Source organism: Saccopteryx bilineata, chromosome 6 (genome assembly GCF_036850765.1).
Source record: "Saccopteryx bilineata isolate mSacBil1 chromosome 6, mSacBil1_pri_phased_curated, whole genome shotgun sequence".
Lineage (NCBI taxonomy): Eukaryota > Metazoa > Chordata > Mammalia > Chiroptera > Emballonuridae > Saccopteryx > Saccopteryx bilineata.
Window position 1 is genome coordinate 186534300 of NC_089495.1, and position 23751 is coordinate 186558050.

The 23751-nt window shown below is 50.0% G+C and overlaps 1 protein-coding gene across 1 annotated transcript in view; it reads left to right on the forward strand.

Moving 5' to 3' along the window:
• The first annotated feature begins 377 nt into the window (after positions 1-377).
• The window catches only part of BMP7 (bone morphogenetic protein 7), an 82161-nt gene continuing 58787 nt past the window's right edge, over positions 378-23751 (forward strand). Inside the window, exon 1 of the mRNA XM_066236272.1 lies at positions 378-1305. Within this exon, the coding sequence (XP_066092369.1) occupies positions 888-1305 (418 nt within the window). The 5' untranslated portion in view covers positions 378-887. The remainder of the gene's footprint in view (positions 1306-23751) is intronic.

The window sequence follows — 23751 nt, forward strand, 5'->3', positions numbered from 1 at the left end:
GGGGCCAAGAGTCACCTCCTTTGGGGAGCCTGCTCAGATTCCCGCGCACCTTCCACACTCCCACGGGTCCCTCTCAGGCCTTCTTCCCTGCCGGGACTGCCAGTCCTGGGGAGGGGAGGGCCGACTCGGATTCCTCCCTCCGCACCCCTGTGGCGCCCAGCCCGGCGCTGGGCACCCCATGGGCACTCGGTAAATATTTGTAGAGCGCACTGTGAGGAATGAATGAAACCATTGGGCGCAAAGGAGGTGGGGGGCGGGGCCGAGGGCAGGTGGGAGGCCGCGCGCGCGGGAGGGGCCCCTGGAAGCTCCTCCTTCCCCTCCCCCTCCCCCCCTCCTCTCCCCCCTCCTCCTCCTCCTCCTCCCAGGCCCCAGCGCGTACCACTTTGGGCTCCCGAGGCGGCCTCTTGTGTGATCAAGGGCGCGCAGGCCCCACAGAGCGATCTGGGGACCCTGCTCTCGGTGCTGGAGTTCGGAAGAGGGTGATTCGCGGTCGCCCGAGGGCCAGAACGCGAGAGGAGCGGGAGAAAGGAGCGCTCGCTCTCCCGCCGCCTCCCCGGCGCTCGCTCTCTCAGCCCCTAGGTTTGCTGGCTGCTCCTCCCACCCGCGCCCGCCTCCTTGCTCGCTCGCTCACTCGTTCAAGTCGGTTTTTAAGTCTGCGGTGTGCCCGGGAGTGTGCGGGGCGAGGGGCCCCGGGGCCAGAGCCAAGCCGTGGGCAGGGGTCCGGGCAGAGAGCAGCGGGTCGGGGGAGGGGCCATGTCCCGCGCAGGGCCCGTCTGCAGCAAGTGACCGAGCGGCGTGGACCGCCGCCTGCCCCCCTCCGCCACCTGGGGTGGCGCGGGCCCCGGTGCCGGGTGCCCCGAGCCCGGGTCGCGCGTAGAGCCGGCGCGATGCACGTGCGCTCCCTGCGCGCCGCGGCGCCCCACAGCTTAGTGGCGCTCTGGGCGCCCCTGTTCCTGCTGCGCTCCGCCTTGGCCGACTTCAGCTTGGACAACGAGGTGCACTCGAGCTTCATCCATCGTAGTCTCCGCAGCCAGGAGCGGCGGGAGATGCAGCGCGAGATCCTCTCCATCTTAGGCTTGCCCCATCGCCCGCGCCCCCACCTCCAGGGCAAGCACAACTCGGCGCCCATGTTCATGCTGGACCTGTACAATGCCATGGCGGTGGAGGAGGGCGGCGGGCCCGACGGCCAGGGCTTCTCCTATCCCTACAAGGCGGTCTTCAGCACCCAGGGCCCCCCTCTGGCCAGCCTGCAAGATAGCCACTTCCTCACCGACGCCGACATGGTCATGAGCTTCGTCAACCTCGGTGAGTGAGGGTAGGAGGGAGGAGGTGACCGTCTCGATCAGAAGGCGCTTTGGAACAAGGAGGAGGGAACCGCTTCTTACAACCAGCCCACCCATCTTAACACTCTGGCCGTTTGCAAAACCGTAGTGCCTGGCCAAGTCTCTCTGTCCTAGTAGACCCCACGCTGTGAGCGCCTCAGGTAGGGCGAACCAGGCTTATGTGGCCTGTGGTTGTTTGGGGGAAGGAACCACTGGTCTGAAGGCCCCTCCGGGTTAAGTTGGTGGCCGCACCTCTGGGACTGGAGGCGCCTGGCCCGCCGCGGCTGAGTTCAAAGTGCGGGGCTCGGTCATGTGAGCTGTGCCCGGCCGGCGCGTCCCTCGCTACCTGGATTTAAAGAGCCCTGCTCGGCGAAGCTTCCTTCCCGCCCTTTCTGGGCCCCCTCTCAGCCCTGTCTGACCCTGGCATCGCGGGCGTCGTGCCCCGTTCCCCGCTTTGGCAAGCCCTACCTGTCCGCTCTCAGTGCGCCCGCCCTAGTGTGCTGCGCGCCCCGAGCGCCTCGGGCCCCTCTCTTGGCCGCGGGGCGCCTCCCTCTCTCTCAGCTCTCCTGGCTTGAGCTGGTGAAGAAACGTTGCCATTGCGAGCTTTCTATTTTAAATATTTAATGATAGGTCCCGGACGGGCAGAATCCATTTTCAGCGTTTATCACATGTGGCGTGCAAACCACGGCTTTTGGCGATTGGGTGGCGCGGGATATCCGAGCAGACGCCGCCAGAGGCGGCTGGGGGACCTGGCTCGGGACTGGAGCCACGACGACCCGGGAGACTCGAGGCTGGGGCTGTGGCGGGGCCGCCGCCTCCTCCATCTGTGCACGCACACTCACCAGACTTGCTCAAACTAACCCCCGGCAGCGCTCTGTAGGGCTGATGATCAAATATTTGGTTTCCGAGATAACACTCCCCGATAGCGCTGTTTCCTGAGCGGCTTTCATTCTACATGTGTAATTTGCTGCGAAAATCCGAACAGAGTCAAGACAGCAAACTCACGCCCACGGGCGCTGTGTCAACATGGAAATAATGATACTCAAGCCCCTCGCTGGGCATTGGGGGCGTGGATGGAGGGCGCGGGGAAGCCGGATCAACCTTAATGCTTCCCGCTCCAGATAAGATCCCCGGGGTTCCCCGGATGCCATTGTCTGCCCTTAATAATAGCCAAAAATTAAATAGTGAAACAAGTTTCAGCGAGCAAGGGGTGGGAGGTTTAGATGCCAAAATAACTTCAAGAAAAGTTTAAATTATATTAAGCAGCCTGTTAGAATGAGGCAGCTCCATATGTCCTGATTTAGGACAATCTCCAAGATGTATGAGGTGGAAAAAAGCAAGGTGCAGATCAGTGAGGTTACATATGTGCTTGTATATCATCCCTTCTCACTGGAAGAAGACACTAGGAACTGGAAATAGACTTTACTGGGGAAGGGGAGGGGTGGCGGGTAGGACTGCGGCTGGGGCTTAGGGAGTGGGAGCTGGAGTCTGATCTTTCATTGTGTGCACTTTTGTCTGTGTGATTTTTTTTTTTTTTTTTTTTACAATGTGTATTTATGACCTATACCAGAAACTGGAGAAAAAAAATTCCAAATACATATAAGTAAATTAAAGAGAGCTCTGTAGCCCTTTCTCGGGCCGGGATTTATGGCATCCCCCTCTGTTGGGTACCCATGACTCCCAGTGAATGCAGCAGGTCCCAGTGGCTGCCTTCAGAGACTGGCTGGGGTCATTAAAAAGGTATTTGCAAGCCCTGGCTTTGCAAATCTCATGCAGAAAGTACCCTGCTGCTTACGGACCAGTAGCAGGGTCAAACCCGGTGTCCCACGTCCTTTACTGAAGAAGGGCTAGGTTGCCAACTGGGTGTCCCTGGGGATCTGGGGGCAGGGCTGTTTGTGCCCCTTGATGGTGGGAGCAAGCTGGGGCTTGTTTGGGAAGGCCACAGCTGGGTGGTTTTCCTCCTCTGGCTGTACACACACCTTTCAACCGTTAGTCCCATTTCTTTCATCTTGAAAGGACAAAGACCGGCTTGTCTGAGCCTCTTAATCAGTCGGGCTGGCTTTGGGCTTTGTGGGACAGTCCTGACTTTCTCAGGTCTTGCTTTCTGGAACATCACTCCAAATTAGATGGCAGAGTGGCTTTTAGCAGAGTGCACTGACCTTGTTTTCTTTCTCGCTTTGTCCCTAAAACTTGAGGTAATTAGATGGGTGAAGACCTGGACTGCAGTTTGCCATGACTTCTGTAGCTGTTTCTAAGGTTGACCTATTTCTGCTCAGCACAGGGAATAAATGCCTGTCTCTTCCATTCTGTTGTGGTCCCGGAATTTCTCCCCCAGGAGGGGCTTGGGGGTGGCAGTAGGTTGGAGCCAGTGGGGTGTGTGTGTGTATAGGAAACTTGCCTGGAAGCTGAGTTTGCTGAGAAAGCTCATGATTTTTCCTTGGATTGCAAATCATATTGCTCTGTAACATACAAGGTTTTCTAAAGGTGTGTTTAGTCTCACATTTTACTGAAGAGTGAGAAAATGTCACTTGTCCATATCAAACCATTACTTGTTATCATGCAGGGGGCATGGGGGGGATTTTGGGGAGGGTAGATCTTGAGGGAAGGCTGACTTTCTCCCCGGGCCTCTCCCCGCTGCGCTGTATACCGGGCTGTGTCCTGCAGGACTTGTGAGACCTCTTCCTAGATTCTGAAGGCTTTTGCAGACCTGGTGCGTTTGTTCTTCCTTCTGTCTGCAGCCAGACTGGCTTTTGTTCCTGTAAGTCCTCGGAATTCAAGCTTTTTGCCAGGCTGAGCAGGATCTAAACTAAAGAGGGAACCGGAGGAGCATTTATGACAAAACCAGGTGCTGAGAATGAGGTCTTCGGACCGCACCTTATAACGAAGACCAGCCTGTACAATAAAGCCCGGGGTGAGGCTGGTTGAGTGGCCCGATCAAGACTCCCACCTTCCCATCCTGGGCCCCTTAAGTTCAGAGGCGAGACTTGCAAACTGGTTTGGATTAACAAGCCCCTGATTTCTCCATGTAGACTTAAATTTTGGACCTCAAAATAGGCTATCCTTCCTTAAATAGAGCCCAGGCAATGTGAATTCCGCAGACGGAATCCAGAGATAACCCACTGCCGATCTCTCATTGGAGAGATCCAGTAGCTTCCTTGGGGATCTTCTAAAGAAGCCGGCTGGCGCGAGGGGTGTGCAGTGTGTGTTGATCTCTGGTCCAGGCTAGGAAGGAACCAACTTTGTTTAATCGTCGAGACTAAATTAAAAGAGAGAGAGCAAGAGAGAGAGAGAGAGAGAGAAGAGAGATAGAGAGTTGGAAACCTATCATTATTGGACTCTGCGTATAAAAGTGGCTTTTGTGACTGCATCTGAAGAGCAGTGAGAGGCCTTGCTGTTGGACTTTTCCTTTATACCATCTGGCTAAACTTTTTGTTGACAAGTGTTTGGCATTAAGATCTCTCCTCTTGCCCCTTAAGAACAGGCCCTACCACTGTAGAGTATTAGAAAAAGATTCTGTTACGGTTTAAAAATTTCCTTCAGGGAGTGCTCGGAGAAGAGAGCATGGGCTGCAGGCATTTGCAGCTGTAACCTGGCTTGTGTTAAGATTTGGAAGGGGCTGTTCCACATTCCAGCACTCGGAGCGCCGGCCCTCACTGGTAAGCAGCCAGAGGTTAATATAGATGTCACACAGGCTTTCCCCCTTCTTTCTTCCTTTCTTTCTGCAGAATGCCTTCGCTATAGGAGTGCACCAACAGCTGTGTTTTTAGTAACCCTTTCAAAATCACTTCTTTTAAACTTCATCTTCCTGCTTCTATAAATCAAAGATCTTCTACCCCCCCCACCCCCCACCCCACCCATCCCCCTGCTCCCAAGGATATATGTGACCCAGATTTGAACTTGTTTGATCTTCTTTGTATTTCTCTTTTGGAACCAACACTGGCTAAGGCTGAGCCCTGGATGCCAGCTTGGGTGGCTATTTTTAGTTTTTATTCCAGGCTTGTCATTCAGTTGGGGAGTGGCCCCATCGAAGGGGTTGAGGGAGGTGGCCCAGATACGAATCGATTTCAGGGCGGCCAAGGGACAGTTCTCTGAAGGCATAGCCAGAAGAAACTGCTTCTGGGATGCAACTCTTGCAAGCTCTGGTTCGGGGCCTTTACCTCGGGTAGCAGGCTCCCAAGCCTCTGCCGAGATAAACACAGCTGGTGTACGATCCCTGACCACCGGAATGCCTACGATGTGAGCAAATATCACATGGCCACTGAACTCAGAGACAAGTGATGACTTCATTTCAGGGAGAGTCCCATTTAAGTTGATTGATCACCCCTATCACTTTAATATATTTCCCCCCCTATTGGGTAAGGTCATATTTGGCCCATGGCAAGAATCAGAGTGTCCTAACACTCCCCCAGTCCCCGCCCTGCCCCAGCCTGCCCATTCCTTGAACCAGCTGAATATTCTGAATGGAGAGTCCTTTGCACCAAATGGCTGGCCACGTTAATTTTTTTTGCAATTGCTCTTCAGACCTAGCTGGGGTTTGTTGACATACTCTTTTTTTTTTTTTTTTTGGCAAGTTGCTGCAACATTTTGCCTTCATGAACTCCGGCAGTCACCAGGGGTTAGGACACAGGCAGGGATGTGTGGGACCTGTCATGTATTGTCAGAAGGAATGTGAGGATTAGCCTTTAAAGCAAGGTGGTGGGAGAGCCCTGCAGCTGTGTACACTTATTATAAAAGATTTAAGTCCCACTGGTAAAATCAATATATTGAATTGCATGACCCTCTGCTTTTAATTAGTTTAAATCAAATGCGCCGGTGCCACTTGCCTCCTCTCGCCTTCATGGGGTGAGGAAATACCAATATTTACATAGAAACTGTTAATTTGTGGTGAAAATGATAACACATTTAGCTTTACACACCCAAATTTGCCCCGACTTGATGGATCCCAGATCAACGCGGAGTTGCGGGGTGATGTCACCAGGGCAAGGTCGCAGGGTGGTGGATGACATCAGCGACGCTTGTTGCTTCGACCCTGGATGCTGGAGGCAGGTGGGTGTAGCTGCGGGTGAGGTGCCGGGAGGATGCTGGTGTTTCAAGAAACGAGCTGGTTCTTTCGTTGCCAGCCAGAATCCTCAGAGATTCCCTCCCATTGCATCTCAAGTCTTTTCCCTGAAGCGTGCTTACACAACTGGGAAGCGAGCGCTCGCATCTCCGGTTGCGTGGAACCTGCTCACCTAGTGTGCGGGATCCTGTGCACGGGCAGCTCAAGGCACGGTGCCTTATTTATTCCAGAGCGTCAGAGGCTTTTCTTTCTAGTTGCTGAAACCGTTTATAGAGGAAGGGTGCTTGCACTGCAGACCATCCCGTGCACGATCACGGCGATGACGTGAACTGTCCAGGCTGAGCTGCGTGTTCAGCCGCAGTTGAATTCTGGGTCCCTGCAGCAAAATGGCATTTGACAAATAATATCTGACGAAAATGTGACTTGGTATTTCTTAATATGAAACAGATATTTCCTAGTTAACCTTCCACGGTGAAAAATTCCGCGAACCCAATGTGAAATGGCCGTGCCCATGAATACCAGGGTGGCCACTGCATCCTTCCCCTCCCCAAAGCGGAGTGTTTATGATTTGAGGGGACATTTAGGAGCGCATGAAGTTTGACACTTACTTATGTGAAACCCCGAGTAGCATGTGCGATGCCGTCCTTTCAACATTTGTGTTGGAAGGCATTGTTGGGAGCCGCGCAAAGCCTTTGCTGATCCGCGTGGAGTGGATTGAATTAATGACAACTCCGAGAGCACCAGTTTTAGGGTAATTGCTTTATTGTTTTGGAGCCAGGGTGCTTATAATCCGGTTCCTGTACAAACATGTTTAACGTGTGTTAATGCATTTCCAAACCAGAGCCTCTCAGCACAACCCTGCTTTTCATTAATTGATGTCGGTAGCATGGTACAGTATTTCAAAGGGCTGGCCAAGTATAAACTGTGTTTCCAATTTCCTTCCTTTCCTGTGTTTGGAATGCCAATGTTAATTTGTTCCCATGCAGGAGCGGGGGCTGCCAACTGCGGCTTTCTATAAAGGGCTTCACAGTGAAGGCTTCCAGCCCTCGCTGATGCTTGTGGCTGCCTGGCCAAGTTTCCTGACACTTTGCAGCTAATTCTGGATGATATATGGAGTGGGGGGTTGGGGGGCTTTACTGCCGTGTAACGGAAGTTCTCGGTGACAGCAGAGGGTGTGACTTGGCAGGGGAGAATGGCACGGCATCCATAGTGATTCTCTTTAGACACAGCTTAAACCCATGTGTCTGTTTCCACTAGGGTTGCATGTTAGCTGCGTGACCTTGAGCAAGTTACTTAACATCTCTGAGATGGTTTCCTCGTTTTATAGAGCAGGATAACATTCCCTTCCTTTACAGCTCCTCAGGAAGATGAAAATCCTACCACATACGTGCAGAGTCTGGCACACAGTAGGTGTACAATAAATGGTAGCTCTTGTTTTTATTTGTGGCGGTCAGATCGTTTACTCACTTCTGTATATGAATTCAAATTTTACTTTTTAAGTACTTTATCTTATAATACTGAGATGAAGCCACCCATGTTATTTTAAAGATGTTAAGAAAATGGCCCCAAAGATGTGTGTGCATGCATGTTTTTCTCCTCTTCCAGAGATCAGGGAAATCTGAATGAGCACGCCAAACTCATACGAGGATAAGGAGAATATCATGCTAACATTTTCTTTCACTTTTAGCATCATCGTCTATTTAAAATTTTTACTACTTAGGAGACTGAAACTCGAGGGAAGACTACCTATGGGAACTCTTTGTACTGTCTTGCAACTTTTCTCTGAATAAAAAATTATTCCAGAAAAAAAAAAAAAGCTTTAATTTCAAAAAACCGCATTACTGAAGTATTTCTTCCCACCCGTTGCTGGAAGGTGGTCAAAGTACAAATTGTCTTTTCCTTTGAGGGAGTGACAAGCCCAAAGCATTCATTAACAGAATAGCACAACTTCCCCACTTTTTATGGGAGCAGGTGCAAGACTGCCCCCCTCCCCCAGCTGTGGTTAGGCTACGACAAAGCCCCGTGTGGGTTCAGTGCCTTCAGAAACCTCTGGAGACTAGAGGAGGCAGAGACCATCTCCAGGGCCCAAGACGGAGGGGTGAGCTTTCTCACTCAAAGCTTCCCATAAATTCCCTCCGGCCCTTTCTATACCGTTTGAAAAATCTGACTTAGTGAGTATTAAGTTTCCCTGCATCTTTGAGGTCACATGTTATTCTTTCACATCTTTATCTCCTCGGAGTAGCTTTCAAGTTTCCATCTTTTGTTGTCTGGCGTAATTAAATTTGGCTGTGAATAAAAACATGCGCTGTTTCCAAAATCGAGGACTTTGCATGTTTTTAAGCATTTGAGTTAGGCCTGTGCTGTCTTATAATGCCAGCCTCTCTCTTGCTTTCATGTAGTTTTGGGGAAAAAAAAAATCTAAGCACTTAGCATAACAGGCGGTCTCCAATGGTCTTCTCATGGTCCCAGTGTTCATCTGCCCAGCAATTTAACAACACACACAAAGGCAGGCGAGCTATTCTGTGGTTTCCATGACTTGTGTTTTGGCCTTGGATAAAGGACTTTTTTCCTGACTGCTTTTTCAGACATTCTGACTCTCCTGCTCTAGCGTGGCCTTGCAGAATTCTCCTGGCATGGGCGGTGCCCGGGCAGTGGCTGCTCGTGTACATGCATGAGCTGAAGATGTTCTAAGATATGTTTGTACCTTTTAACCTTGTGGCCTCACTAATAAATTTTTGAGTACATATCCTAAAAAAGAATAAATCATGCCTGACCAGGCGGTGGCGCAGTGGATAGAGAGTCGGACTGGGATATGGAGGACCCAGGTTTGAGACCCCAAGCTCGCCAGCTTGAGTGCGGGCTCATCCGGTTTGAGCAAAAGCTCACCAGCTTGGACCCAAGGTTGCTGGCTCAAGCAAGTAAGGGGTCACTCGGTCTGCTGCCGCCCCCCCCCCCCCCGGGCAAGGCACATATAAGAAATCAATCCATGAACAACTAAGGAACCGCAATGAAGAATTGATGTTTCTCATCTCTCTCTCTTCCTGTCTGTCTGTCCCTATCTGTCCCTCTCTCTGACTCTCTCTGTCTCTGCCACAAAAGAAGAATAAATCATTTTAGTATACTTTGTACTATATAAAACAAAGACTAAAACAGAAATTTATTATTCTTTTCTCCATTGATTGGATTTGAGAAAGAGGAAGAGAGAAAGAGAGAGAGAGAGAGAGAGAGAGAGGGAGCATCAACTCATTGTTCCAGTTAGCTGTGCACACGTTGATTGCTTCTCTCACATGCCGTGACTGTGGCTGGAACCAGCTACCTTCAGGTTGAGCTGGCAACCCTGGGAACAAACCAGTGACCTCGGCACTCCAGGATGGTGCTTTATCCACAGTGCCAGGGTTAAAATGAAAATTTAACCGGAAGTTACTAAAGATAAAAACTATCCAAAATTCTAATGTTACCTAATATACATTTTAACTAATCAATCATGGATTAATATATATATTTTCATATTAATTAATGAGGCAAATATAACTAATTTTGCTATTACTAAAATTTTCAATGTGATGCAATTTGGTTCTTTAAAATTATGGTTCAGGGCCCTGGCCGGTTGGCTCAGCGGTAGAGCGTCGGCCTAGCGTGCAGAGGACCCGGGTTCGATTCCCGGCCAGGGCACATAGGAGAAGCGCCCATTTGCTTTTCCACCCCTCCGCCGCGCCTTCCTCTCTGTCTCTCTCTTCCCCTCCCGCAGCCGAGGCTCCATTGGAGCAAAGATGGCCTGGGCGCTGGGGATGGCTCTGTGGCCTCTGCCCCAGGTGCTAGAGTGGCTCTGGTCGCAACATGGCGACACCCAGGAGGGTCGCAACATGGCGACGCCCAGGATGGGCAGAGCATCGCCCCCTGGTGGACAGAGCGTCGCCCCTGGTGGGCGTGCCGGGTGGATCCTGGTCGGGCGCATGCGGGAGTCTGTTTGACTGTCTCTCCCTGTTTCCAGCTTCAGAAAAATGCAAAAAAAAAAAAAAAAAAAAAAAAATTATGGTTCAGCAGTTTGGGATCAGTGAGCTAAAGGTCTGGTCCTGAGCTTTGATCATTTTGACCCTTCATTTGGTCCACATAAATGGATTTATTATGTTGTAACAAAGAACCCCACAATCTCAGTAGGTTGAAATGTGGTAGGTTTGTTGTCCTCTTACATTGTTATGACTCAATCCTGGATTGGGACAGTGCTCAGATCCCCAGGGTGACGGAGCTGTCACCCTTTTGAATGTTACCAAATATTGTGCCAGAGGGGAGGAACAATGTGAACTGTGCTGGGCTTTTAAAATTCCCACCTGGAAGTGACCCAACATTCCTGCTAACATTTCATTGGTCAGAGCTAGTCACATGGTCAAACCTGACCCAAGATGGGTGGGAGGTTACAATTCCACCCTTTGCTTGGGGAGGGTGACCCAACATTCCTGCTCACATTTCATTGGTCAGAGCTAGTCACATGGTCAAACCTGACCCAAGATGGGTGGGAGGTTACAATTCCACCCTTTGCTTGGGAAGGGTGACCCAACATTCCTGCTCACATTTCATTGGTCAGAGCTAGTCACATGGTCAAACCTGACCCAAGATGGGTGGGAGGTTACAATTCCACCCTTTGCTTGGGAAGGGGGAGCAGCTGAAAGAACCCTGGAAATGGCACCAGTGACTACCACCCTGTTGTAGGCGAAGGCTGTCTCACCAGATAAAGAGATAGAAACAGAGCAAGTGAGTTGTTGGCTGCATTACCGAAACAAAAGCCTTATTTTTTCATCTCATCCTCATCCAGTTTGCAGAGATTGTTGTTGAAGCTCAGCTCGTAAATTTCTATCTTCCCTGACGTCCACCAGTTCATGAAGTTTAATTAGTGGTAATTGTAATATTTCCCCCTGTGTCCTGATGGATCTGTCTTGCCTCCCCCAAGTGCTTGTACCCCATTTTGAAGACCGGTGTTTCCAGATGTTTCTGCATCACTGAGGTATTCGCGTGGTTCAAAAGTGGGTCTCTCCTCAGACCCACTTGTAGAATGGTTCGCCTCTTTAAAACTTGTGTTTCAGCAAAAGCAAGCTTTTAGTTTGCCGGGTTCACTACCCAGAGAACTAAGGAGATTGGTCCCGGCTCCAGAGGCACTCATCCTGGCTGGTGTGCCTCCAAGGCGGGCAGGTTATTGCCTTGTCATGAAGTCTTGCCGTGAATGGGACAGCAGCTCTTTCTTCCCGTGTCTGAGAGGCAGTTTCTAGTCCAGGCAGGACCTTGCAGGGCTGAATCTAGAAACTGACTGAATTCAGAGACGCCTTCATTATCTAAATGCATCGCGGGAATAAATCACAGTGACAAGGTGAGAGGGTTGAGTTGAGACCCTTTCTGTAGCAGTAATAGGTTTCTAATAGCTCTCTTTGTCGGGCTCCTCATTTAATTCTCTCTCCACATTCTGTCGAGCAAGTTGTATTCCCATGTTAAAGATGAGGAAATAGTAGGGTCCCAAACTTGCAGAACTAGGACGCGGTGGGGCTGGCATTTGGATCAAGCTCTTGCTGAGTGTACAGCCATCTACTTTTCCCCCCTGGCCCCGCAGGTGTGTGTGAACGGGGACGGGGGCCACAGGAGAGTAGTCCTGAGGCCACCAGAACAGACACTGAGCCCTTGATCTTGACTTTGTGATTTGGAGCCCTGAAGAGTGAGATAAAGGTAAACAGGTCAGCCCTTTCCCTTTCATTGTCCACCTTCCTAGGACAACTGCCCTCTCCTCTCCCTGTATGGCTTAAACATAATCGTCACGGCCCAGGGCCCCGAGTGTTCCCGCACCCTCTTAATGGGGAAATTCCAGAGGCAGCCACACATGGATATTTTAACAGCAGTACCTCCAGACATGGTCTAGAAGAGACCACGGGGGTGGTGTTTGCCACATGTACCAGAATAAATATTGCGCATTGTTTGTAAGAGCATAACATTCACCAACAGTCTACATGTCCATGAGCAAGAAGAGATCGGAGAAATAAATGTGTGATACCTTTCCTTGTCCATTCATGATATATACCACAGGGGGATGCAAGGGCTTTCTTACACAGTAACATAGACCCAAAACAGAATGTCCAGAGGAGAAAGCAAGTTGCGGAAGGATGTTTAGGGCGTAACCATTTGTCCTTGTGTCAGAATACACACGAGGGCACCAACTGATGCTGAATATGGTGTGTGGGTTCCTACGTGGGCACGACACCATGGAAAAGTGGGCGGCAGGACCCACAGCAGCTGCCTCTGGGGAGGCAGGAAAAGGAGGGGATTGGGGAGACATTTTAAATAAACTCCGATTGTTCCTGTCACGTTCGCTCTCGTTTAACAACAAGAAACCACTAGGAAGTGCAGTGTGGGATCCTGGATGGGTCTCGGAACGAAACGGGGAACATCAATAGAAAAACCAGCGCAATCCAAAAAAAAAACCAAAACACTGGGGTTTGGATAATGGTGACACACCGATGTCAGTTTCTTTGGTGGGACAAGTCTCCCCTGGTTATGGAAGATGTTAACGTCGGGGGCAGCTGGGCGAGGGTCCACCCTATAAGCATTTACTAGCCCTAGAAGGTTCTGAGGCCCACCGCCATTTTTAAGGGCTTCTCTCTCAACAAATGTTAGGTCAAGTCAGTCAGAAAATGGAACCTGAGAAGGAGGTTCTATTTTTGTAATTTTTCTGTAAATCTAAAGTTATTCTGAATTTATTATTATTAAAGACTTTACTTATTTATTTGGAAATAGAGAGAGAGAGGGAGAGAGAAGATGGGGGAGGAGCAGAAAGCATCAACTCCCATATGTTGGGCAAGCCCAGAGTTTTGAACCGGCAACGTCAGCGTTCTAAGTCGATGCTTTATCCACTGCGCCACCACAGGTCAGGCTAAAGTTATTCTAAAATAAAAGGTTTCTTTAGGGGGAAGAAAAAAAAAGCGACCACTATATTAACTCTTGTTAATTCTTAGTGGTGGGTACCTGAATGTTTGTTACATTTTCCTCTGCATTCTTTGTAATGACATTTTTCTAAGCCCCAAATGAACCAGAAAAGCTTCCTACTGGAGAGGAGTAGAGGTGGATGTTGGTGGAGTCCCTGTTTCCAAAGCATGGATCCCGGAGAGCCAGTCTTAGAGTGCGTTCAGGGTACCGCACCCCGAAGGCCCATAACATCAATGCACAGGCCCACTAACACGACGGGGCCTCAGCCAGCACACCCTGCTCGGCAGTGCCCTGAGACCTTTAAAACTCTCTGTCTCTGTTCATAAGAAACCCAGTATAAAGCAGCCATCGGTTTATGAGCAAGACAGAGGGGACAGGGGTGTTGTTTTAGGTCTCTCCGCTTGCCTCTTGGTCCTGAACTATGTGAAATGCCCCCCCCCCACCATCTTCCCCCTTCTCAGGTTCCATTTTCTGACTGACTTGACCTAACATTTGTTGAGAGAGAAGCCCTTAAAAATGGCAGTGGGCCTCAGAACCTTCTAGGGCTAGTAAATGTTTATAGGGTGGAGGCACCAGTTGGTCATTTCCTTGAGGAGGAAACAATAAATGAAGCTGCTTGCTTATACCTGCTCAGACCCTGAGCGCCTCGCTCTGAATGTACTGGGCGTGGGGGTGGGAAAGAGGACAGAGAAACCCACGGGTATCTTGAGGCTTGGACACCCTAGGAGCTTGGAAGCCCTCCCCCAACCCCTTGTTCAGGAGGGTTCATGGCAGGGTCTCAGCCTTGGCACTGGTGACGTTTTTCAGCCAGACAGTTCTCTGCTGTGGGGCCTTCCTGCACATTTCAGGATGTTGGGTGTCTACCCACCAGATGCCACTGGTGCCCCTCTCTAAAGTTGTGACAGCCCCAAATCTTGCCAGACATTGCCACATGTCCCCTGGGGAGGAGGGGCAGATCGCCCCCGTTGAGAACCACTGTAACTTGCCTCAAACTTGGAAATCGGTTTGAGAGCCTTTGCATCAAACCCACTGGCCGACGGCAGCAAGTGGAGTAAGCAGCATTTCTAGACTGATGGGTGATTTTCCGGTTGAAAGGAACCCAGATTGCGATCAAAACGGGAGCCCTCTCCTGGGAACACAACACTGCCTGCATTTCAAACTCCCCGGGGACGAAAATGGAGGGCAGAGCTTTACAGAGTTGGCCTCATCTCCTGGGAACCAAAATGTTGTCACGGCACCTTTTACCCGATGATACCAAAAGGTTACTAAACTCACTCTTTGAACTGGTCCCTCTTTTCTTTTACCTCCTCCCCCAACTTTCCTTAGGAGGAAATAGGGCACGAACCTCTCTCTCTTACCTGTTCCCCTCTCTCAGCAGGTAACTTGTTGGGGCGCAGGGGGTGGTTAGTAGAGAATCTGAGGTCTCCATGCCTCCCTGTAGCTCAGAAACAGCATAAAGCAGGGGACCCGGTCCCAGCCCAGCCTGCCGTCCGTTTTTGGACAGCCTGTGAGCAAGAAGTTGTCTTTACGTTTTTTGAAGGGTGATACATAATCAAAAGAAAAATATTATTTCATGGCACGTGCACATGAGGTTCCAGCCTCAGTCATTTGTGAACCTTTATTGGCACACGCTCACCTTTTGTGCACTTCTCTGGGCACTTTCACAGTCCAAGGACAGGGGAGAGCCGTCGCCACAGAGCCTGCTCGTTCTCCAAAGGCTAGGATGTTTAGAATATGGCCCAGTGTAGAAGCTGGCCAACCCCTGCTTGAGACGCTCCATTCCCTCTGCCGGGGAAAGGGTAAAACGTTTTTTTAAAAGCCCAAGTTTTGTCTGCTCCTCTTGTCCCTCTGCAGATGCCCAGTGACTGGCCGACAACCTCCTGGATGCTCAGAGAGCTTCTTGTAGTCCGAGGAGACTCTGATTTAAGCAGAAACCTCCCTTGAAGCCCTGCGTCTCAAACGTGGGGACTTGCATTGTGCTTCCCCATAAAGGCCCTGGAGCATTTGCCGGGCTCTTCCTCAGTTGGCTTCGTCCCAGCAGGTCCCCCACGCCCCAGGTCCTGTTTGCAAAATGTGCTCCTGAGACATGTCAGGTGATAGCCAAGACTGGCTCTGGGGTCGGACCACGTGAGTCTAAACACCAGCTTTGCTCCTTGTTAGCTTTGTGGCCTCGGGCAGGTTCCTGAGCTCTGGGTGCCATGTCCACCTCCGGGCTACTTTTGGTGCCTGCCTCCTGAGAGGGTCCCCTGTGCAGAGGCAGGCAGAGAGGTGAGCCCTCATGCCTCAGGCTCCCAGAATGTTAGCCGCTGGTGGAGACACTGTCACTTGCCAGGCCAAAGCGTGGGCCACTCTGGAGCTGGCCTGCCTGTGTGAGTCCCACAAACAGCTCTTGGTACCCAGGGTCATGGGATGCGCTGCTTGCTCATTCTGGGACGAGAGCAGGGATTTGGGTCAGGCTGATACCCCTACTGAAATGGGAGGCCTGGCTATGTTGATTGGGCCTGAGACAAACCCGGAAGCTGGTTTTCTTATTATGAGTCCTGCTATTCTAGAGAGCAGCCTCATGCCGATTAACATCTCTGTTTACTGAAGCAGGGTTTTCAGGGAACACAGAGCCATCAGGACCCAGGTGTGCCTGCCAGCTCAGGGCACAGACAGCCCTCAGGTTTAGACACTTGACTGTGGCCTGGCCTATTCTAAAAATCAATCAATCACAGTGACATTGTTCGCTCTCTCTGTCTCTCTTTCCTGAACTCTGTTTGTCAGACTTGGTAGGGTCACATTCCACCACCCTCCCTCCTCACCCCCATTTTGACATGAACCACTGACATTTCTCTATCTTCCGTGAGGACCCGCCTGTGCCAGTCACTCATCCAATAGGATGATTCCCACATTTGTTTTTATGTGTGGGGAAACTGAAACTCAGGGATGACAAGTCACTTGCCCACTTTTTGTGGACATCAGGTCTGGCTTTGGTCATTGGTGTGTGATCTCAGACAAGTCACTGCAGGTATCAGCACCTCATTGTTGGTCAGTTTGGGCCATCTCGGTCAGGCCGCTATAACAAAAATGCCCTAGCCTAGAGGGGGCAGTAAACAACAGATGTTTATTTATCACCTCTCTGGAAACTGGAAGTCCAAGATCAGGGTCCTAGCGCGGTTAGTTCTGATCCTCTCCCTGGGCTGCAGATGCCTTATTGCTGTGTCCTCATATAACGAGAGCGAGAGGGCTCCAATCTCTTCCTCTTAAAAGGAAACTAGTCCCATCATGGAGGCCTCACCCTCATGACCTCCTCTAAACCTGGTATTTCCCAAAAGCCTCGTCTCCAAATGCCGTCATGTTGAAGGGGTAGGGCTTTAACACATGAGTTTGGGGAGGGGAAACACAACTCAGTCCATAGCAGTCTCCCTCTAATGTGGGGTGGCTCAGGGCACTTGGGATTAAGTGAGGCAATGGCAGGGGGCTCTTTAAATGGAGGCTGCTCCTAGGGCCACCTTTGGGGCCCCATCTGGCTGCAGAGTCTCTTCCAGGCCCTTCTGTGCTCATGCCTGATGTCCTGACTAGTCTGCCAGGGGACACCTGTGAGTTCCTCATCGCATCCAGTGTAGGCCCTCGTCTCCAAGGCTATGCATTTTCCTAAGTAGCTTCACATTTAAAAAATTATATTTATGGGCCTTGTTTGGATAGCTCAATTGGTTAGAGCAGGGGTAGTCAACCTTTTTATACCTACCGCCCACTTTTGTATCTCTGTTAGTAGTAAAATTTTCTAACCGCCCACCGGTTCCACAGTAATGGTGATTTATAAAGTAGGGAAGTAACTTTACTTTATAAAATTTATAAAGCAGAGTTACAGCAAGTTAAAGCATATAATAATAATTACTTATCAAGTACTTTATGTCGGATTTTTGCTAAGTTTGGCAAAATAAATCTTTATAAAACAACTTAATATAGTTAAATCTATGGTTTTATTTATACTTTGGTTGCTCCGCTACCGCCCACCATGAAAGCTGGAACGCCCACTAGTGGGCGGTAGGGACCAGGTTGACTACCACTGGGTTAGAACATTGTCCCAATATGCCAAGGTGCAGGTTCCGTCCCCAGTCGGGGCACATACAAGAATCAACCAATGAATGCATAAATAAGTGGAACAATAAATCCATGTTTCTCTCTCTCTCCCTCCCCCCACCAACATCAATCAATAAAAAATAGTTATTTATTCAACACCTATTATAGGTTTTAACAAAGGCTTGGGAACTTGAAGAAAACATGTGTGAAAACAACTGTCCCTTCCATGGGGGCTAGGCTGAAGACAGGGGGTAGGATAGCAAATGGGAACAGTGAAAATTAAACTTTGAAATCCTTTAGGAAGCTACCATGTTGGGTATAGACACATTCGCTCTTGGATGGTAAGTCCCTGTGGCCAGTTTTCTTCCAGCGTTAGGATAGATTGCTGCTTTTTCATTTGTACATGAGGTGAAATAATTTCCTTAAATTTAGGGCCTATATTGTACCAAACACTAGCACCACCCTCAGGGACAGGAGATGCTGCAAAGTATATATCTCCCAAAGCCTGCTCCCTGCTTCTGCGCGGAGGAATGATGTCTCATTAAGGACTTGTTCTAAGTCACAGAATGCCTGCCTAAGCACTAAAAACATGTTATTATTTCCCACAACAGCAAGTTTTCAGGGAGGTGACTCCAAGTTTGGAATAGCAGCCCTGTGCTATCATCTAGGTATCCGTGATCTTTCCATTCCCCCTCCATCATTCTGAAATTCCTCATGCCTGTTACCTCATGGTTGCAAGATGGCTGCCACAACCCCACACATCACTTTCTCACACAGTCTCACATTCCAAGCAGGAGAAAGGGGAAGGGTCCAAAGACCCCTCCTTGTTTATCTATTTCTTGATTTCCTAGAAGTTCTTTTAGAAAACTTCTCCTTAAGTCCCATGGGCCAAATGGTCCATAAAGCCAGGTCTTGTTACAAGGAAGGATGGAAATATATGAAACTAGCCTCTGGCCACCACAGTGGGAGGTGGGTGAAAGAAAGTATCTTGGAAGTGGTGGCTGGTTATTCACATTCGAACGGCGTATTATTCCTCTCTCTCCCTCTTTGTCTATGTGGTCTGTAGCTGGGCTTATAGAAGTTATTTGCACATGTGCTTTGGCTCAACTGTATGCCCAGATAAATAGAGACCCTATTCTAGTTTCCAAAATGTCCATATAACTGTGCCACTGTGAATGAAGGCAGAAGGTTGGTGGCTGGTTGACATTAATTCAACCAGACTCTCATGAAGCCCATGGGGAGACTTGAGTTTCTCTTTAAACTCAAACCTGTAAGTAGGTACAACTTTAACCCTAACTTTGAAGCATACATGGGATTCCAGCCAACAGCCAATTGTTTGCTGAAAACAAACATTGTTTTATCTACAAAACCCTCCTGGTCTTCTTAAATAAGGGCAGAAGTTCTTGGAAATGACCCAAGCAGGTCCGGAATCATTGTCCCCTGGGAGGAGGCAGAAGCCGAGGTGAGACATGGTCTGAGTTCTGCTGGTGGGATAGGTGGCTCCTGTTTCCTGTTGGGTAGAGGATGACCAGATCAAGATACTCAAGGCATTTTAAGAATCTGTGTCGTTGTTTGCTCGCTAAGGGTGGAGAGCTGCTTGAAAGAGAAGGCTGAGGGGGAGGGGAGGGGGAGGGGTACAGAGAGAACTGGATGGAGGGTGGCAGAGGACGATCTCTCTTTGGGTGATGGGTATGCAACATAACTAAATGACAAGATAACCTGGAAATGTTTTCTTTGAATGTATGTACCCTGATTTATTGATGTCACCCCATTAAAATAAAAATTTATTTATATATATATAAAAAAAAAAAAAAGAAAGAGAAGGCTGCCCTGGTGGAGCCCTGTAGGTCCACTGTCAGCCTGGAAGAACTTTCCCAGTAAATGGGTCCTGGGCATCTGGGTTACTGATGCTTGTTGGCAAGAGACACTGAAGTGAGGGAGTCTGCTATATCCTTAGGCTCACTCGTTGGAAGAGGTGGTCTAGGAGAAAGGGAGAGAAGCTATTCTCAGGGGTTGTTTCTGGGCACTGTGTGCTTGGTGTGAACCAAAGTACATGTAACAGAGTATTTTTTTGGTTGTAGGCAAAAGAAATGTGTCCAAACTACATAATGTAAGGAGGAAAAATAAAAGGAATCGATGTATCCTCAAGCCTTGGGAAAGGACTCACCAGCAACTAGAAGGTCCTTAGAGAACCCAGGGGTTATTCTTTCCACAGCACTCAGCTCTGTACTGGGCAGCTTCCCTTCTACGTCCCTGCCTCACTGGATTCCTCTGCTGCCCCGCCTATTGGGAGAACGCTGGCCATCCATACCCGCTGTGGTTACAGCACTCTTTCTAGCTACTTTCCCAGCTTCCCTGGCAGGCTGGAATGGCCACAGGTGCTTTTCTAAACCAGGGAGACATGAGGAGAGTCTGCTAGGAGTAGAATGGGGGGTGGAGAGAGGGGGTTCTGAAACATATTTTGCTTTCTGGTGAGTGACAGCTGAGCAAACAGAACTCTCTATCCTCTTTCCCCTTTTCCTGCCTTGAATGTCATTCTGTGATGTCTGGAGCCATGGCAGGCACCTTGCGACCATGAGGCAACGAGCCTAAGGATTAAAGGTCAGTGTGCAGACAATAGCAGGGCAAAAAGGAGAAGAAAGTTTTCTTGATGACATGGCCGAGCTATCGCACCCAACTAAAATTCCTGGGGAGCAACTCTAAGCAGCTGAAATCCTATGTTCACTCATGAGTCAGTTGGGTCTAGAAGGTAGATCATGTTACATGAACAAGGTGACTGGGAGTCAGCTTCTGGCCCCTTGTAGCTGGGTTGGGGGGTTGGGGTATAACTACTATTTAGTTATAAGTATGCTAGCCATTTAATGATAAGTAATTGTAACAATTTCTGTGACAACCATTCAAGTGCAGGCTATTATTACCCTCCCCGTTTTATAGACCAGAAAACTGAGCACTGAGACAGAGTAGCTGACCCAGGACAGGCAGGGAGTGTATTTGAATTTGGAGGTTTCGTTACTGGTCCCTCCCTCTTAGACTTGATCCTGAACTGCTTCTCAGCAAAGAATGGGTTTGGAGCAGGTTAGTAAATAGCCTTCTAATGGGAGGGTCATCTGTGAGGGCAGTGGGAAGCCACGTAAAAGCTTTACGGCTGTGTGCTTTAGACCCCATATCCCATTTTTCTGATGATCAATGTTTCTGAAAGCAAGATATCTTAAAATTGATAAAAGTGGTGGTGTCTTTCCCCCAAAGAGCTGTCATGAAATTGACTGTACCTCCTGCAATAGAGGAACGATGGTGACAAATACTTCTTGAGTAGAACAGGACACGGAGAAAGCCAGCCAACATTTATTAGTAGTAAAACTGTTTATTAAAGTGTAATGTGTGTACAGAACAGTGCACAAATCAAGAACAGTTTGGGATTTTTGCAAAGTGAACACATCTGGGTCACCAGTGCCCAGAGCAAGAAACAACATGACCAGCTCCCAGAAACCCCTCACAACCTGACCCAAGAATGCCCACTGTCCTGTTTTCTAATGGCATAGATTAGTCTCGCCTGTTTTAAAACTTTATATAAGCTTCATCGTACAGGAATTCTCTTAAATCACTACTGATCACTTCCAATGATTTGGAAAGATGACCTCATTTAGAACTGGAAGTCTGTTTGCAACTCTACTGGTGACATTCAGCAGAGGACCCAAAATGTAATTTCAAAACCAGTCTTTGGTTGGATCTCGAAATCTTCCTTTACCAGGAATAGGATCGAAGGACAATGGTGCGATTTTGAGGATGTTCTGATCATCTGGCTTGGGAATTCAAGTGCAGGTTGTTGCAATGTGGACACAAAATGAATGAGACTCTTGAAGACTCCTATTTTGAAAGGGAGACCGGATCCCGGCCTGAAGGAAACGCAGAACAATCTCTTCCTTTGCTGCACCTGCACCGCCAAGGCCTAATGAGTTTAGGTTGATGGAACCCAGACCTCAGGAAGGATTATAAATTCTCATTTGATTTGATTTGCTTCTAAAGTACCTTAAACCAGCTGTGCCTGCCCAGCTGACCGAGGACTCTGGCTGCTTTGGGGGAAGGTCTGAGCAGGCACCCTCTTGTCCTGGGGGAGTGGGGCGAGTGGCCACAGTAGCTCCTCTCCCCACCCTGGCTGCTCCCAGGGCCCGCCCTGGTCCGGCACATGTCCCCGCCATGTCCCATGATTGCTAGTCTCTGTCTCCTTGGATTCTTCTAATAGCCCCATTACCTGGGGCCAATCGATGCCCCTGTTTTATGGAGGGGAGGAAGCTGAACCTCCCAGAGGTGGGTTACCTTGTCCTGAGTCCCTGGTGGTGATTGGCAGGGACTGTGTTCAAACCCAGGCCGTGGTTTCTTGGCCCATCTCTGCCCAGCCCTCTACGGCTTCTGGAGCTAACTAAGCAGGCCCAGAGGGGGGTTTTGTCCCCCTGAGGGAGCCTGTGGGGAACGTTTCCAAAGTCTCTTCACCGAGATCCTTGAGAACATGCCATGCCCGGTGCCAGGGAGGTGAGTGTGGTGGGCGCTGGAGTGGAGAACAGCACAGGAATAACAGTCACCAGGGCCCCACACTTCCCTGCGTGCCAGTGCTCCAGGCGTCCTCTACGCCTGCTGCTTGTGAAGTGGGATCCCTGGTCCGGCCCCTCGCGGAGACGACCCACTGACGGCAGTGTTGTTATCCTCTTCCTCCTCCCATTTTTTTTTTTTTTTTGTATTTTTGTATTTTTCTGAAGCTGGAAACCGGGAGAGACGGTCAGACAGACTCCCGCATGCGCCCGACCGGGATCCACCCGGCACGCCCACCAGGGCCGATGCTCTGCCCACCAGGAGGCGATGCTCTGCCCCTCCGGGGCATCACTCTGCCATGACCAGAGCCACTCTAGCGCCTGGGGCAGAGGCCAAGGAGCCATCCCCAGTGCCCGGGCCATCTTTGCTCCAATAAAGCCTTGGCTGCGGGAGGGAAAGAGAGAGACAGAGAGGAAGGAGGGGGGGGTGGAGAAGCAAATGGGCGCTTCTCCTATGTGCCCTGGCTGGGAATCGAACCCGGGTCCCCCGCACGCCAGGCCGACGCTCTACCGCTGAGCCAACCGGCCAGGGCCTCCTCCTCCCATTTTACAGAGGAGGAGCAACTTGCTAAGCGCCCAGTGGGTGGTGGGGTGGGGGGATTCCACACCCCAGCCTAGCCCCATGGTGGATTCCCAAGTTTGTGCTCTTGCTCAGGAGTTAAAACCTAGAAAACAGTTAAAACTCAGATCAACAGGTTGATCAATAAAATATTGAGAGCAGTTTATGTGCTAGGAAGAAAACAAAAAGAACTGGGAGGGTTAGGAAGGGGGCTGTGACCACCAGCCAACCTGAGCCCAACTCAGCCGAGGGGTGGCGCCTCGGTGCCGGCATCCTGGAGCAAAGCCCAGGCCTGCCTCTGCGCTCCAGAGCTGGCTGAGCCCAGTGGCTATCCAGTGTGATGCCATTCACCAAGGGACAAGCTCCTGAGTGGCCCTGTGACCGAGCAAGGGTCCTTGTGCCTGTGTTTTGGACAGAACTGAGAGCCCCGGAGCCGCCAATGTCCAACCCAGGCCTCTTGCATGATCTGGAATGAAATTCCTCCTCCTTCCATGGAATTTCCCTCTTTGAGGAAAAGGCTTCTCACCTGCCTCTGAGAACACCCTTTCGGATGCTCGTCCGCAGTGAGGTCTTTGTGTCATTGTGCTGCTCTCTGTCCTCTCCCTGCCAGTGCGTTGACACCATAGAGCGGTGCTGAGAGACCCTTCTGTGACCCCGAAAGCGTTTCTGTCTGTGCTGCCCAGGACGGAGACACGGGCCGCTTGTGACTATTTAGATTTAAATTAATTACACTGAAATAGACGTTAACATTGAGTTATCAGCCACGCCGGCCACATTTCAAGCGCTCAGTAGACGCTTGTGGTTTAGTGGCTGCCACACTGGACGGCGCAGATGTGGAATTCAAATTTAGAAGTATTAGGTTGAACCACATAGAGGTCAAAATTGGTAGAATGTTGGCAACTTTATATGGTTCAACCGACTAGAAGAGAAAGGGGAGTTCAGATGAATTAAACGCATTCCTTTTTTTTTTTTATTATTGATTTTCAGGGGGGTGAGGACAAGCAGGAAGCATCAACTCATAGTAGTTGCTTTCTGTATGTGCCTTGACCAAGCAAGCCCCGGGTTTTGAACCAGTGACCTCTGTGTTCCAGACTGACGCTTTATTGACTGCGCCACCACAGGCCAGGTCCATCCCTTTGTTACAGAGGGAAATACTGAGGCCCAGTGAGCCTGATGTCCCATCTGGCAAGCTGAGAGTCCAGA